The sequence below is a fragment of the Euprymna scolopes genome, chromosome 31, assembly GCF_053919585.1.
Source record: "Euprymna scolopes isolate OS-2025 chromosome 31, ASM5391958v1, whole genome shotgun sequence".
In the NCBI taxonomy this organism is placed as follows: domain Eukaryota; kingdom Metazoa; phylum Mollusca; class Cephalopoda; order Sepiida; family Sepiolidae; genus Euprymna; species Euprymna scolopes.
This window is the reverse complement of record NC_136512.1, coordinates 5,563,690-5,577,128: the sequence shown is the minus strand read 5'-3', so window position 1 is coordinate 5,577,128 and position 13,439 is coordinate 5,563,690. Positions and strand designations below refer to the sequence as shown.

General features: G+C 32.8%; 1 protein-coding gene across 1 annotated transcript in view; it reads left to right on the top strand.

Annotated features, from left to right (window-relative positions):
* Positions 1–13,439, top strand: part of LOC145255601 (protein arginine methyltransferase NDUFAF7, mitochondrial-like) — an 89,685-nt gene that overhangs the window by 52,120 nt on the left and 24,126 nt on the right. The window contains exons 4-5 of the mRNA XM_080114088.1: positions 369–479; positions 9,879–10,175. Of these exons, the coding sequence (XP_079970214.1) occupies positions 369–479; positions 9,879–10,175 (408 nt within the window). The remainder of the gene's footprint in view (positions 1–368; positions 480–9,878; positions 10,176–13,439) is intronic.

The following is a 13,439-nucleotide window of genomic DNA, read 5'->3' as shown; positions in this document are numbered from 1 at the left end:
GTTTAATTGTAAATAAGCACCCCCTTTTTTCATCTACTTTTAGTCTGTGAAAAAGACTAAAAGTAGACAAAAAAAAATATAATTTGGTATACGCCGCCCTATTACCAAATGTTAACATCTAAAAGAAAAATAAGTTTAATGAGTTACTTCCTTTTTATCTGGTTTACAGAAAGATAAAAATTATGCATACGCACGTAGGTATAATAAATGATTAAATAAAATTGCATACAAGTGAAACACGTTATTGCTGGTAAAATTTAATATCAAACGTAAATGCCAATTCACAGCAATAACTTAATTATTCTTATAATAAATCCTTGAAAACATTTCTGAACATTTCCATAAAATAAATTAAATCTTCTTTTCAGCTTCTCGGCGTTTGGTGTGTTAATGAATGGATACACTGTGGCAAACCACCAAGAATTCAAGTGGTTGAACTTGGCCCCGGCCGTGGCACTCTTGCATATGATTTGTTAAGGGTGAGTTATTTAATACTATATTTAATACTATATATATATATATATATATATATATATATATATATATATATATATATATATATATATATACACACACACACACTCATGAGCAAAAAAATAAAATAAAATCGAAGAACTGGAGATAGATTTTCGCTAAGTTGCATAAAAACGACAGTTAAACACGGGAATCGAGAGATAATGGTACGGGGAACTTTTACTGCAGCAGGAGTTGGGGAACTTATTGGATGTGAGAAGTCAATCAATGCAAAGGAATACATTTGAATATTAGAAACAGGACTGCTACCAAGTATTCAGAAGCTGGGAATATCTCAGAACATTATTTTTCAACACGATAATGCCCCTGCACACACTGCTAAAGTCACAAAAACATGGTTTTCTGATAATTCAATTAATGTGATATTTTGGCCAGGTCAAAGCTCCGATTTAAACCCAATCGAGAATATTTGGTCCATAATATCTCATGCATTGGATGGAAGAACTTTTTTGAACAATAACACTGAGAACTATGCAAAGTGAATGGAATAGGATCTCCTCTTCACAGTGTTCCACTTTGGTTGAGAGCATGTCTAAAAGGATTGATCTTTTAAAGAAATCAAAAGGGAATGCGATTCCATCCTACGTTTTTATTAAAGTAAATGTCTTGTTCTGTGTTATTAGTCTTGTTTAAGTTTCCTTGTTTAATTGTTCTTTGTTCGATATAGCTTTTAATGCAATAAAATGTATAAAATTTGTTTTGCCCATCTTTTTTTTGCTCACGAGTGTGTGTGTGTGTGTGTGTGTGTGTGTGCATGTATGTATGTATGTATGTATGTATGTATATATATATATATATATATATATATATATATATATATATATAATGAATAAATGACAAAAGTCTATATTCCAAATTTCATGATATTGACCATCTGATAATTTATTCATTTAATTCAGTTGACATGCACAATTCCTGGCAGTATCTGTTTTGGATAAGGGAAATATAAGTGAATAAAGAATATTTCTACAGAAATATATATGCACACACACACAAACATATATATATATATATATATTCTTTTGGAATCTTTCTCTTATATACAGTGCCCCGCAAAAGTTTACAATACACATTTGAAACTGTCAGTTTTTGTATTTCTAGCTTCCAAATAGTAAAGAAACTTTTTATAAACATAGAAAATGTATTGAAACTAAGATAGGAACAGTGGGAAAAACAAAAAATAACAATTTAACACAACGCAAAAGAAAACTCAATAATTAGCAACGCAAAAGTTTACAACACATATCAAATTCATTAGATTTCTCAATAATTTTACAAAGGTTTATCATGGTAAAATGCTTAGAAGCTTCTAGAATTTTCAGGAATATGCAATAGTGTTGTGAGACCGGATTTCACCCCATAATGGACTTGTCCAGATCCTATATAATCAGCTCCTAAGGCTGGTATGGTGGAGTGAGATCTTAATGGATATTGCCCCTCGGGGAACGAGTTTTACTGATACCTGCAACTACTACTATTCTCTTTATCTTTTTTTATATCCTTGTACCTTTCCTTAATACACTTGTAAACCACCTACTACGTGCTTTCCTGTGTCGTTCCTGTGGACCAAACTGAGCCCCACAACAAATATATATCTGTGTAATCAATTAGTAAAAGTATTTCGTCATCATTTATCTAATAACCGTATTGTAAGCAACCACATCATGGGAAAGAATAAACAAATTGGTCAAGAGCTCAGAAAACGAATTGTAAGTCTTCATCAAAGTGAATTGGGATATAGAACAATATCCAAACAGTTGATGGTTCCATTGAATTCTGTTGGAACAATAATTCGGCACTGGAAGTCTCACAAATCAACCCTTCCTTTGGCCAGATCAGGTTGTCCTCGAAAAATAACCAAACGTGCTGCAAGGTTATTAACAAGGAATTAATTTGCCTAGAATTACTCTTGGAGAGCTGCAGAAGGACTTAGAAAATAGTGAAATTAAAGTTAGCAAGGACACAATCAGTAGAACACTCACCTTGAAGACATCTTCTCTAGATCAGCAAAGAAAACTCCCCTTCTTAAGCCAAAGCATGTTCATGCTAGGCTTGATTTGGAAATGAGTATGCAAGCAAGCTTATAGAGTTTTGATGTAACGTATTTTGGTCAGATGAGACCAAAATTGACTTGTTTGCCAATCCAAAAACACCGAAAGTTTGGAGAGAAAAAAGGTACTGAATAGCAGTCAAAAAACACCATTCCAGCAGTCAAATTTGAAAGAGGATCCATTATGATCTGGGGTTGTTTTAGTGCGGGAGGTGTAAGAAAAATGGAAATATTAAAAGGAAAAATGAATGGAGCACTTTATAGGAGTATCTTGGAGAAAAACCTTAAAGAAAGTGTGAAGTTGCTCAAATTGAAATCAGACTGGATCTTTCAACATGTTAATGATCTAAAACACACTGCAAAACTCACACAAAATTGGTTTAATTCAAATAAAGCGAATGTTTTAAAGTGGCCTAGTCAATCTCCCGATCTCAACCCTATAGAGAATTTATGGGGAGAATTGAAATTACGGGTCCATAGAAGAGAACTTTCAAATCTGCGAGAATTGGAGAGAATTTGTGTAGAAGAATGGGAGAACATAACACAAAACACATAAAGAAGTTTGTAGGAGATTACTCAAAACGTTTTCATGATGTAAGCAACAATAATGGTTATGCTACAAAATACTAGATATGATTTTGTAAATGTGTTGTAAACTTTTGCGTTGCTAATTATTGAGTTTTCTTTTCACGTTGTGTTAAATTATTAATTTTTTGTTTTTCCCACTGTTCCTATCTTAGTTTCAATACATTTTCTATGTTTATAAAAAGTTTCGTTACTATTTGGAAGCTAGAAATACAAAAACTGACAGTTTCGAATGTGTATTGTAAACTTTTGTGATGCACTGTATATTCCATGGAACCTCTTTAAATAATAAAAAAAATTTTTTTTCAAATGCTTCCACTTAGGGAAATTAGTGTAGATTAATAATCATTCCTACTGAATTTCATGTTCCCAGGTCTAATAACTTAAAAGTAGTTAAATTGTCAAAAAATTCTTATCTTTTAACTGATCTTTTAGATATTCAAGTTTATCTGTTGCTTTTTGTAGTTTCAGCTGTTGCAAGTGGAACTGAGGAAATATTTTGTTTTGCTTAACATGGAAAAACTGGGGTGAAAATTATTGATTGCTTTTCAAACTTCTGCAGACATACATATATCAATATATAAAATAAAATAAAAAATATTTGGATTTTACCGTCACTGGACTATTTATCTTCCACCAGACTATCCATTCATGTGTAATCACCTTTTTCTTCACTATATTCCCTCTGCTTCACTTTTTTTGTTATCAAGTAAGATCTGTGACTAATTTCATTAAATACTTTTGCATGCAAAATCCGATCCCGCATTTTGCTAATTTTGCTAATTCCTACCCTCTGATGAGAAGGAAAGTATTTCTTTGAAACTCCGTGGATTAAGGACTATCTACTTATCTAGTGTTTCCTTTTCAGATTAAATATTTTTTTAACTCATTTCAAAGTGTTTTTAACATGTTTTATTAACTGTTTGCTCGTATATATATATATATATATATATATATATATATATATATATATACAGGGTATCCATGATCATCAACTAGTATCACAAAAGCAAGAGGAGTCATTGAGAAGTTTCACGAATCAGCTAAAAATCTGTTCAGCAAACAGCTCACAAGACAAGAGTTCCAAAATTTTGGATTCAATCAGTGAGCGTTATTAGCTGTTTATGGACCACAATGGCTACCAAATTGTACACTTTCGATAATTGACTGGTTTTTATAATTGTTAACTGTATTTTGATGCATAAAACTTTTCTTTATTATAATGAATTTTGATTTTATGATTACTTAAAGAGTGTTCATCGACGTTTCGTATTTATTGCGAAACTTCCTCTGGATGAATGAAATTAGGTAAGCAAAACACCAGTACAAAAATTTGAAAAATATTTTTGATATAATGAAATGTATGACCTTGTTCCATTTCAGAAGTGAAAAAGTCGTTGCACATTCAAAAGGGGATGCATAGCGTTGTGAAAGAAAGTAAGATTATGTATTTATTTATTTTTTATTACTTCATATAGCCGTTCGGGACAAGATCAAAGTGTAGTATCTGTTCCGGCAGATGCTGCACTTAAGATAGTTTGTACCAGTCAATGGAGGGGAGACCCTCTATACTGGGACAATTATTATTTTTGGTAACCAGAGTGCCCCCTTTTTGCCTACTTTTAGGGGAGCTGGTTTTTACCTCACATTAAAAACGGCCTTGTGCCTAATTTGCTCAGTGGGGGAGCAAATAAATACCATCTGTTCTTCAGATGCTGCACTTCTATTTCTTGTTCTCTTTCGGTGGAGGAGAAATCCTTCACGACTGAGACAATTTTTATTTTTGTACCTTTTCTCCACATTAAAAAACGACCCTGGTGTCTAACTCTGTCCCGTGGGGAGGCATAGTAAATAGGTACTTCATATAGCCGTTAATATATTTAAAAAAATAGGATGCAATTCATATTCTTTTTGAATCAAATATGTCCGTTATAAATCAAATATGGATGTGTAACTAACCAACCATGTGCATTAATTATCATAGGTGATGTTTTCTATGGTGTGAGAGTTAACCTGTGTCTATAATTAAATTATCTTTTAATAGAAGTTTAATTATTAATAACAATCCATTATAGAAACTTCTATATTGTTTAATTGTGCTTGAATTTGCAATAAGCGCTGATTCAAGGATTCGCGGTTTATTTGAAATAAATTTAATTATTTTTGCTTGTTTTGAAGTCAAAAGTATGATTATGCTGCAATGAATGAGAGAATAATTGATATTTCTTATATCTCTTTTATGTTCATTGAGTCTTTTTTCTAATTTATGTTAAGTTTCACCAACATATATATGATGGCAATTTTGGCAAGGAACATGAAAATTGGTTTGTTTTGGAGATGTTTTGTTGTTTTTAATGTTTGTTTTATTGTTTGTGATGTGGTTTGTTTTATTGGAATTTCTAGTTTGTTTAGTGTGTTGCAAATTGTATTATTGGCGTGTGTAGGTAAAAGATGCTTGTTTGTGAGAGAACTGTCTGGTGTATATGATTTTTTTGATTATTTATCCTGGAAAATATTTGTATGGCTTTTTCTTTGCATTTATTATAAAATATGTGGGATCTTGCAAGGTTTTCAAAGTATTTGTAAGGTATTTGAATTCTTCATCCAGATATTCTAGACTGCAAATTCTGAATGCACTTGGGAAGAAACTAATTGTCATACTTGTTTTTATTTTATTATTAGCGAGGGGTACCCGGCGTTGCCCGGGTGTTTTTCGGGGTATGTGAAAAAAATGCGAAAATGTGAAAAAAAAAACGAAGCGTTGACGACACGCAGTTGGAAAATAGTAAAGTGTTAAAAAAACAGGTACGCGTTTTTGATTGACGTGACGGCGATAGGTATTCAGCAGTTACGATTTTGTGCGGGACAGTTTTGAATAAATCGGTTTGTTTGTTTTTAAAAACCCACTACCTGTTTAGGAGGAGCGAAATGAAAGCTACAGTCTGATATGACGAAGTTGACATTGAACAAACGTTACTTAGCTCTCTTGAGATAACTGGCTTTCGGCCTATGATTAGAGTCGAGTTTCGCTTTTTTTTATACCGAAAACCAAATGTAACGCGTGCCGATGCGGGAAATGTGGAATAATTAACGTTTGAAAGTCAATAAAATTAAATAGACAGGCGAGCTCCGTGGATAATTCTGAGATATTACGATTTATAGATGATATAAAAAGTTTTAAGAAGTTGTGAACCGAGCAAGCGCTTCTCTGAAAGAAGCCTTTTGTGGACATCGAGGAAAAGCATACATACATACACACATACATTTTCGCTTTTATATATATAGATTATGGTGTGAGTAGAAATGTATGTAGTCATCTTTGTGTGTAGTTTTGTGGTGAACTTTGAAGGATAGTTTATTATTGGATTTTATAATAAGTATGTCTAGAAAAGGTAATGAGTGATTGTTTTCTGTTTCATATGTGAACTTTATGGAGGGTCCGACTGAGTCTAATTTGTTTTAATATTATCTATGTGTATGTTTGTCGGAAGAAAAATTAAAATGTTGTCAATGTATCTAAAATATTCTGTTTGGAGGTAATCTAAAATTGAAAGGACCAGATTCTAGAAATTCTAAGAAAAGGCAGGTTAATACTTCACTAAGAGGGTTACCCATAGGAAGACCGAAATTATTGAAAATAAGTCTAATTTTTATAAATGTGTTATGTTTGATATTTTAGGTGTTTATGCAGTAAATTTAAACATTTTTTTAATGGGAACATTAGTGTATAATGATGTTATATCTAAGCTGTGTATAGTTTTGTTATATATATTAATATTTTTTTTATCTTTTTGAGTAAATCTCTGGAGTTCTTCATGTGGGATGTGTTGATAGTGCCCATTAGTAGGGTTAGGATGTTGAATATGGCCCATGTAATTTAGTGCGTTGCATGACCAATGCCAGATATTATAAGGCCCATAGAGATAGAAGTTTGTGAGTTTTGGGGAGGCCATATAATGACAGAATATTGGGGTGGTATTCAATGTATGAAGTCCAAGTTTTGTTGTTTTTTATAAGTTTTTAAAAAGATTTGTTGAAAGTCTCAATACTTCTATTTACTGTATTTAAATCAGTGTTGATGTACATGTCTCTGCCAACAGTGAAGAAATGTTTTTCCAGGTATGTGTCTTTTTCCATTATTACTATACCACCACCTTTATCAGCTGGTGATATAATTATGTTATATAATTAGGTGTTTCAAAGCATCTATGTATTATTTTTGTAGTACAGTTTCATAGGGCAGAGTAACTGTGACTGAAATAACACACTGAATGAAACCTTTTTAAAATCTGTGTCTTCATGTTTGAAATTATTCAAAATTGTGTTGGTGGTAGTATTCGAATGTATGCCAGTTGCGAATTTGAGTCCAAAACTGAGGGCTTCAATTTCAAGGTTTGAGAGTTCTTTAGTGGTAAGATTTTGTATTAGATCGAGGCATCCTATGGTTCTCTATTTGCTGTTTGAGATTAATTTTATAAATTTATTCTCCAGTTTAAAAATATGGCGGTTGTTGAATCTTTGAACTGATTTGTTTATATTTGTGAAAGATTTGTGTATTGTTGTGATTTTTTTTTTGTAGGTCGGTACCTAATATTCATTCCAAAAAGAATATGAATTGCATCATATCTTTTTATATTAACGGCTATATGACGTTATAAAAAAATAAATGAATAATTTTACACTCTTTCACAACGGTATACACTCCCCCCCCCTTTTTTTTTTGAATTTCTGAAATGGAACAAGATCATAGATTTCGTTACACCAAAAATATATTTTCAAATATTTGTACTGGTGTTTTTTCTTAATTTCATTCATTCAGAGGAAGTCTCGCAATAAAGACGAAACGTTAATGAACACATAACTTGGTTTGTTCCTTTTTATCTTTCTTTCTCTGTGTGTGTGTGTGTGTCTCTCTCTCTCTCTGTATATATATATATATATATATATATATATATATATATATATATATATATATATTAACTAGTAACAATTGTCACTTTCTGCACTGATGATTGCGAAAGCATGAAACGCTAGTGTCTGTAGGTATAAAAATAATTATTTATAATTATATATATATATATATCCGAGCAAACATTATTCTTTTTTATTTTTCGATTTTATGTATAATCCTTTTTATATCGAACTCGAAGATATTAATAAATTTCCATAAGAATCACGAGTGCTTTCAATTTGACTACAAATCTTCAGTGAGGTAAAAGGGAACTGGATTAAAATATAAAACATAGAAAAGCAAAATTCTCAATAAATTGTTATAAAAGTAGTCAATTAAAAATCTGAGCTCGAAAATCTAAAGGTCCAACACAGTAATGGCAAAGCATGGCAAATTCCACGCTACAGCAGACATTTTAATATGTTGCTACTGTTCTCAAATGCGATGTTATTAATTGTAGGGTGCTATGTTTTAATGTAAATTGGCTCGAGAAGTTTTTAATTTTTCGGATTAATTTCATGCTGAACAATTTCAGTGGTATCTACAAGAATTTGTCTAAGGTTGGAGGGGAGACAGTTATGCTCTTTTTATAAATTGTTATCTATATATATAAAAGCGAAAATGTGTGTTTGTATGTATGTGTGTGTGTTTGTATGTCTTGCAAAAACTTTCCACACGGGTCACGGATTTTTGCCAGATCAGTATCATTTTTTAACTTCCAACCTTCGCCCGAAAAATTGGCCCAAAACGTTAATTCCTTCACCCTGAAATCAGTAGTTTTCTACAGAGGGGGGGGGGGGGTGTCAGCAAAAACCGTGCATCATACGACATCATAACCCGATTTACTTTAAATATTTGAAAAAGCAACAATTTCATCGATGTCATCTTAGCTCAGTTGCTTAGAGCGTGGCCTCATTATCTAAACGTTTTGGGTTCGAATCGTGGTGCGAGATATCTTTTTTCTTTTTTTTTTTTTCGATTTTTTAAATTTTAATATTGAAGCAGGGTTATTTAAGCCATTTTTCACGTGTTATTTTTTGGGGAGTTTTTATTTTTCACGTTCGTTTTTCTGTTTTTTATTTTTTTACTTCGCTTATTCTTATGTTTTCATTAACACCCCCCCTACCCCCGCCTGCCACACACACCCAAAAACACCCTGGCAACGCTGGGTACCCCCCCCCCCCCGAGGTTATTTAAGTCATTTTTCACATTTTTTTTTTTTTTTTTTGGTTTTTATTTTTCAGATTTTTTAAAGAAGTTTTAACATTCGTTTTTCTGTTTTCTTTTTTGCATTTTCTTTTTTCTTTTTTGCATTTTCTTTTTTCTTTTTCGCATTTTCTTTTTTTGTTTTTCAGATTTTTACATTTAACATCGTTCGTTTGCCTTACGTTATTTATTTATTTATTTTTTATTTTTTAAAGTTTTAAAATATTTACTTTGCTTATTTTTATGTTTTGATTAACACCCCGCCCGAGCACACACACCTCTAAACACTCGGGCAATGCCGGGTATCCCCCCCCCCCCGCCCCCGCTAGTATATTTATAAATTTAGAATTGCTATTTTCTGCATTGGCGGTTTTGAATCAGTGGTATGTGAAGATTCTTAATCTGTTCATAGTATTCAAAATCATTCAACTCTTAACTTACCCATCTCATTAACTCTTATAGCTTTTAGCCTTGATAAGTGCTGATTCATTAGTAGAAAATAAGTAAAAAAAAAAATTTTGCATTTTATTTTTGTTATTGCTTCTGTTTCAGGTCTTTTCTCAATTTCCCGCTATGAGAGATGCCGTTTCGTTGCATTTGGTGGAAGTCAGTAATAAGATGAGTGACATGCAGTACCAAAAGCTGATTGGCCACACTTTGTTCCAGGAATGCAACACCAACGGATGCATGGCGAAGACTGTGGTCAGAGAACCACTCTCCTACAATCACTGCATCAGCAAATTTAATATTCCCGTCAATTGGTATCAAAAAATAGAAGATGTGCCACAAGAATTTTCCTGTTTCATAGCACATGAGTTTTTTGATGCACTTCCGATCCATAAATTCCAGGTAAAACTTTTTTTTTTAAAATCTCTTCCTCCGTCTTCTGTATATTGTATATCTGCTAATAGAATACGCTCCTGTACAGCTACAAGTCATAAGCCACCTACAACAGACAGGAATGGTGACTCAACACTTTTCACATGCATCATTGACATGTCTTGGCAGCATTTTCATCATTCTCAGTTAATGCTGGTTGGAGCATGTCCGCTGTGAAGGATGGGCGTATTCCAAAGCAATCCCTCTCCCTGTTCTACAAGTATTATAATGGTGAATGCTCTGAAGAACTGCTAGCACTTGTGCCCCCACGACGTGAACACCCTCGACAGACCCGACAAGCTGCAAAATCCCACCCCCACACTGTAGAGATCCCTAGATGTAAAAGATCTTTCTACTCCAGTAGTTTCTTCCCCAGAACTGCTAGACTTTGGAATTCCATTCCAGGTCACTACTTCCCCAACTGTACTGACATGCATAAGTTCAAGTGCAACGTGAACCAACATCTCGCTGCCCAAATCCCTACATAGTACCCCAGTAGATGTTTCCCCTGATAGTAGCCCCCTACACCAAAGTGGCAATGTGCCTTGTTTGAGGTGAAAATGTAATAAAAAAGAAAAAAAACATCTGTATGGAGAGCTGGCATCAGAAGTTCTACCAGCCGTTCATAACTCCGATACAAAGATGTTATGAGGTGAGACAGGAAGGCAATCAGCATCAATATTGGGTTTTGGAAAAGCATTGAAGATGACCCTTCAAGATGGAAAGGAACTGTGCACCAACATCTGAAGGTGGTTGGGTGAGAAACTGATAAATGTTGCTGTAGAGACGTGGTCGCCCCTCGCCAATCTTTTACGAAAAACACTCGTCTAGCTGAATCCACTGTCAAAAACTTTCCCCACTCTTTATCTATGCCTAAATCAAAATGTAGATTCCATGAACAAAGCTTCTTTCTTAGAACTGCACGCCTGTGGAACTCTGTTCCGTCTGCCTGCTTCCCACCTGACTACAACCTGAATGTCTTCAAGTCCAACATAAACAAATTCTTGATGAACCGCTCCCTTAAGTAGACACTTTATTAAATCTCCACACTAACATACTGTACTTACAATAACCCTTATCCCTGAGCAGCTTCCGGGCCTTGATAAGTGGTGACTACCTTGTAAAAAGATAAAAAAATAAAAAAAACGCAGAAAGGATCACACATGTTTGTGACCTTTGTAAAAGAGTCGGCTGTTTATGCATTTGTCTCTTCAGCCACAAGTTATTTTGCTCCAGGCAAGCAAACAGACAGGAGAACTACGCTACGGATATTTCATCCATGGTCGACCCTGACCAACGGAGGCCTACTCTTAATAGAATACCTGCCCCAGGATAGATATAAACAATGAATATTAGTTTCAAATTTTCATGTTTATTCTTTCTTTAAAGAGCATGGTGCGGTTTCAGTAGTATTCACTTAAATGATAATGTTTAATAAATAATTTGCTCATATTACCGTGTTGCTTAGAATATATAATCCATAATAAGTTCAATAGTTTAAGATTTTGCCAAGCACAAACATATTATTGACACTTATGTGTGCGCACATCAATCTTTAATATAATTTAAAATTTGATATGCAGCAATTTTTTTTTCTCTATCAAACTTTTTATATTTACTTCATTTTAAAAGTTTTTTTGAGAGTCTGAGTTTGGGAGGGAACTTTTCTTAAATGGTAAAGTTTACAAAAAGATATTGCACACATTTCATTCAGTTTTGCTTAGATTTTTCAGAGTATTCTCACATGATCGCCTTAAAAAAAATGAAGAGAATCTCATTAAAAAAAAAAAAATTTTTAGAAAGAGGGTTGTGTAATTGAACGTGTTAATCTATACTACATTTAGTATTGACTGATAAATTAAAAAACATTTTCTTTTAAATATATTTGATTCTTTTAACATTATTTTTTGTGTAAAAAAAAAAAGATGTTTGGGTTTACTTTAGAGAAGTAAGCAAGAAAAAGAAACATGGCTGTTAGCAAGAGAAAGTCTCCAAATACATATAAAATTGTTTTTAACACGAAAGCAAAATAAATTGTTTTTGATTATTAAAAACATTTCCAATATTATTAATGTTTAACCATTCATTCATTTTTTATTTTTTTTTATCACTTATGTTTGAATTCATGTTTTGAAGCATGACGTCAATCATAAATCTATGACGTCACAACAAAACTATCTATAATTATTTTGTTAGGGTAATGTTTTAAACTCTATTTATAAGAAAGTCAAAATAAGTCAGAACCTCGGACTGAAAATTTCAAGGTTTCAATTTCAGCTTCTGGTCATGGCATCTGCTTTATTTGTTGTGAATTTATTATTTACTATTGATGCAATATCCACCATTTCTAAAAGTTAAGATTTCTGAAATTTCAAAATGAGACAAATGTACAATGTTTTTATTATGTTTGAAAAAAAAAAAAAAAATTGTGACTGACTTATAAACAGGCAGATAAAATCTCTATTTATTAAGGGTATTTCTTTAGTGGCTGCAAACTTTAAATTAAAATAAATTACACAAAAATATTTTTATCATACAAATATGTGGTGTATTCCAAAGATTAATTTTTGACATTTACAATTTAAATTCAATTTCGGGCATAAATTAGAAGTCCAATTTTCACAAACTTTGTGCATTAAATTAGGTTGCATTGAATGTTGTCTTCCAAGTGGTCTATTGTGTCTGGTTTATCAGCATAGACATGGGACTTTACATATCACCAAAGAAAATAATCTAATGGAGTTAAATCAAGGTGGCCAATTGACATGTCCATTTCATGAAATTATAAATTCATCAAATGTTTCTCTCGGTAAATTGATCATATTGCGTGTGGCATGTGGATCCGTCTTCTGAAACCACATGATTAATTGCCAAACGAAGCTGAACTAAAAATAATCACAGTTTAAAAGACTTATGTGATTTTAAAAGATTTAAAGGGCATTATGTGATCTCTGCTTAAAAATGAACAAATAAAACACATTTAGAAATGTACCAATTTCCTTGGCCTAACATTTTCAGGAATAGGTACATAGAAGATACTGTCAAGTCTGTCGCAAAGAAGGCGGGTTTCCTCTGCTAGACTAGGAAACTTCTTGCACCTCTACAAAACCACCATTTGTTCCAACATGGAGTATTGTTGCTACATTTAGCTTGGTGCTCAAACCACTTGTCTCTTCCTTCTTGGACATGGCACAAAACAGAATCTCACTGTCTACCAAGCTCCAACCTCTGTCA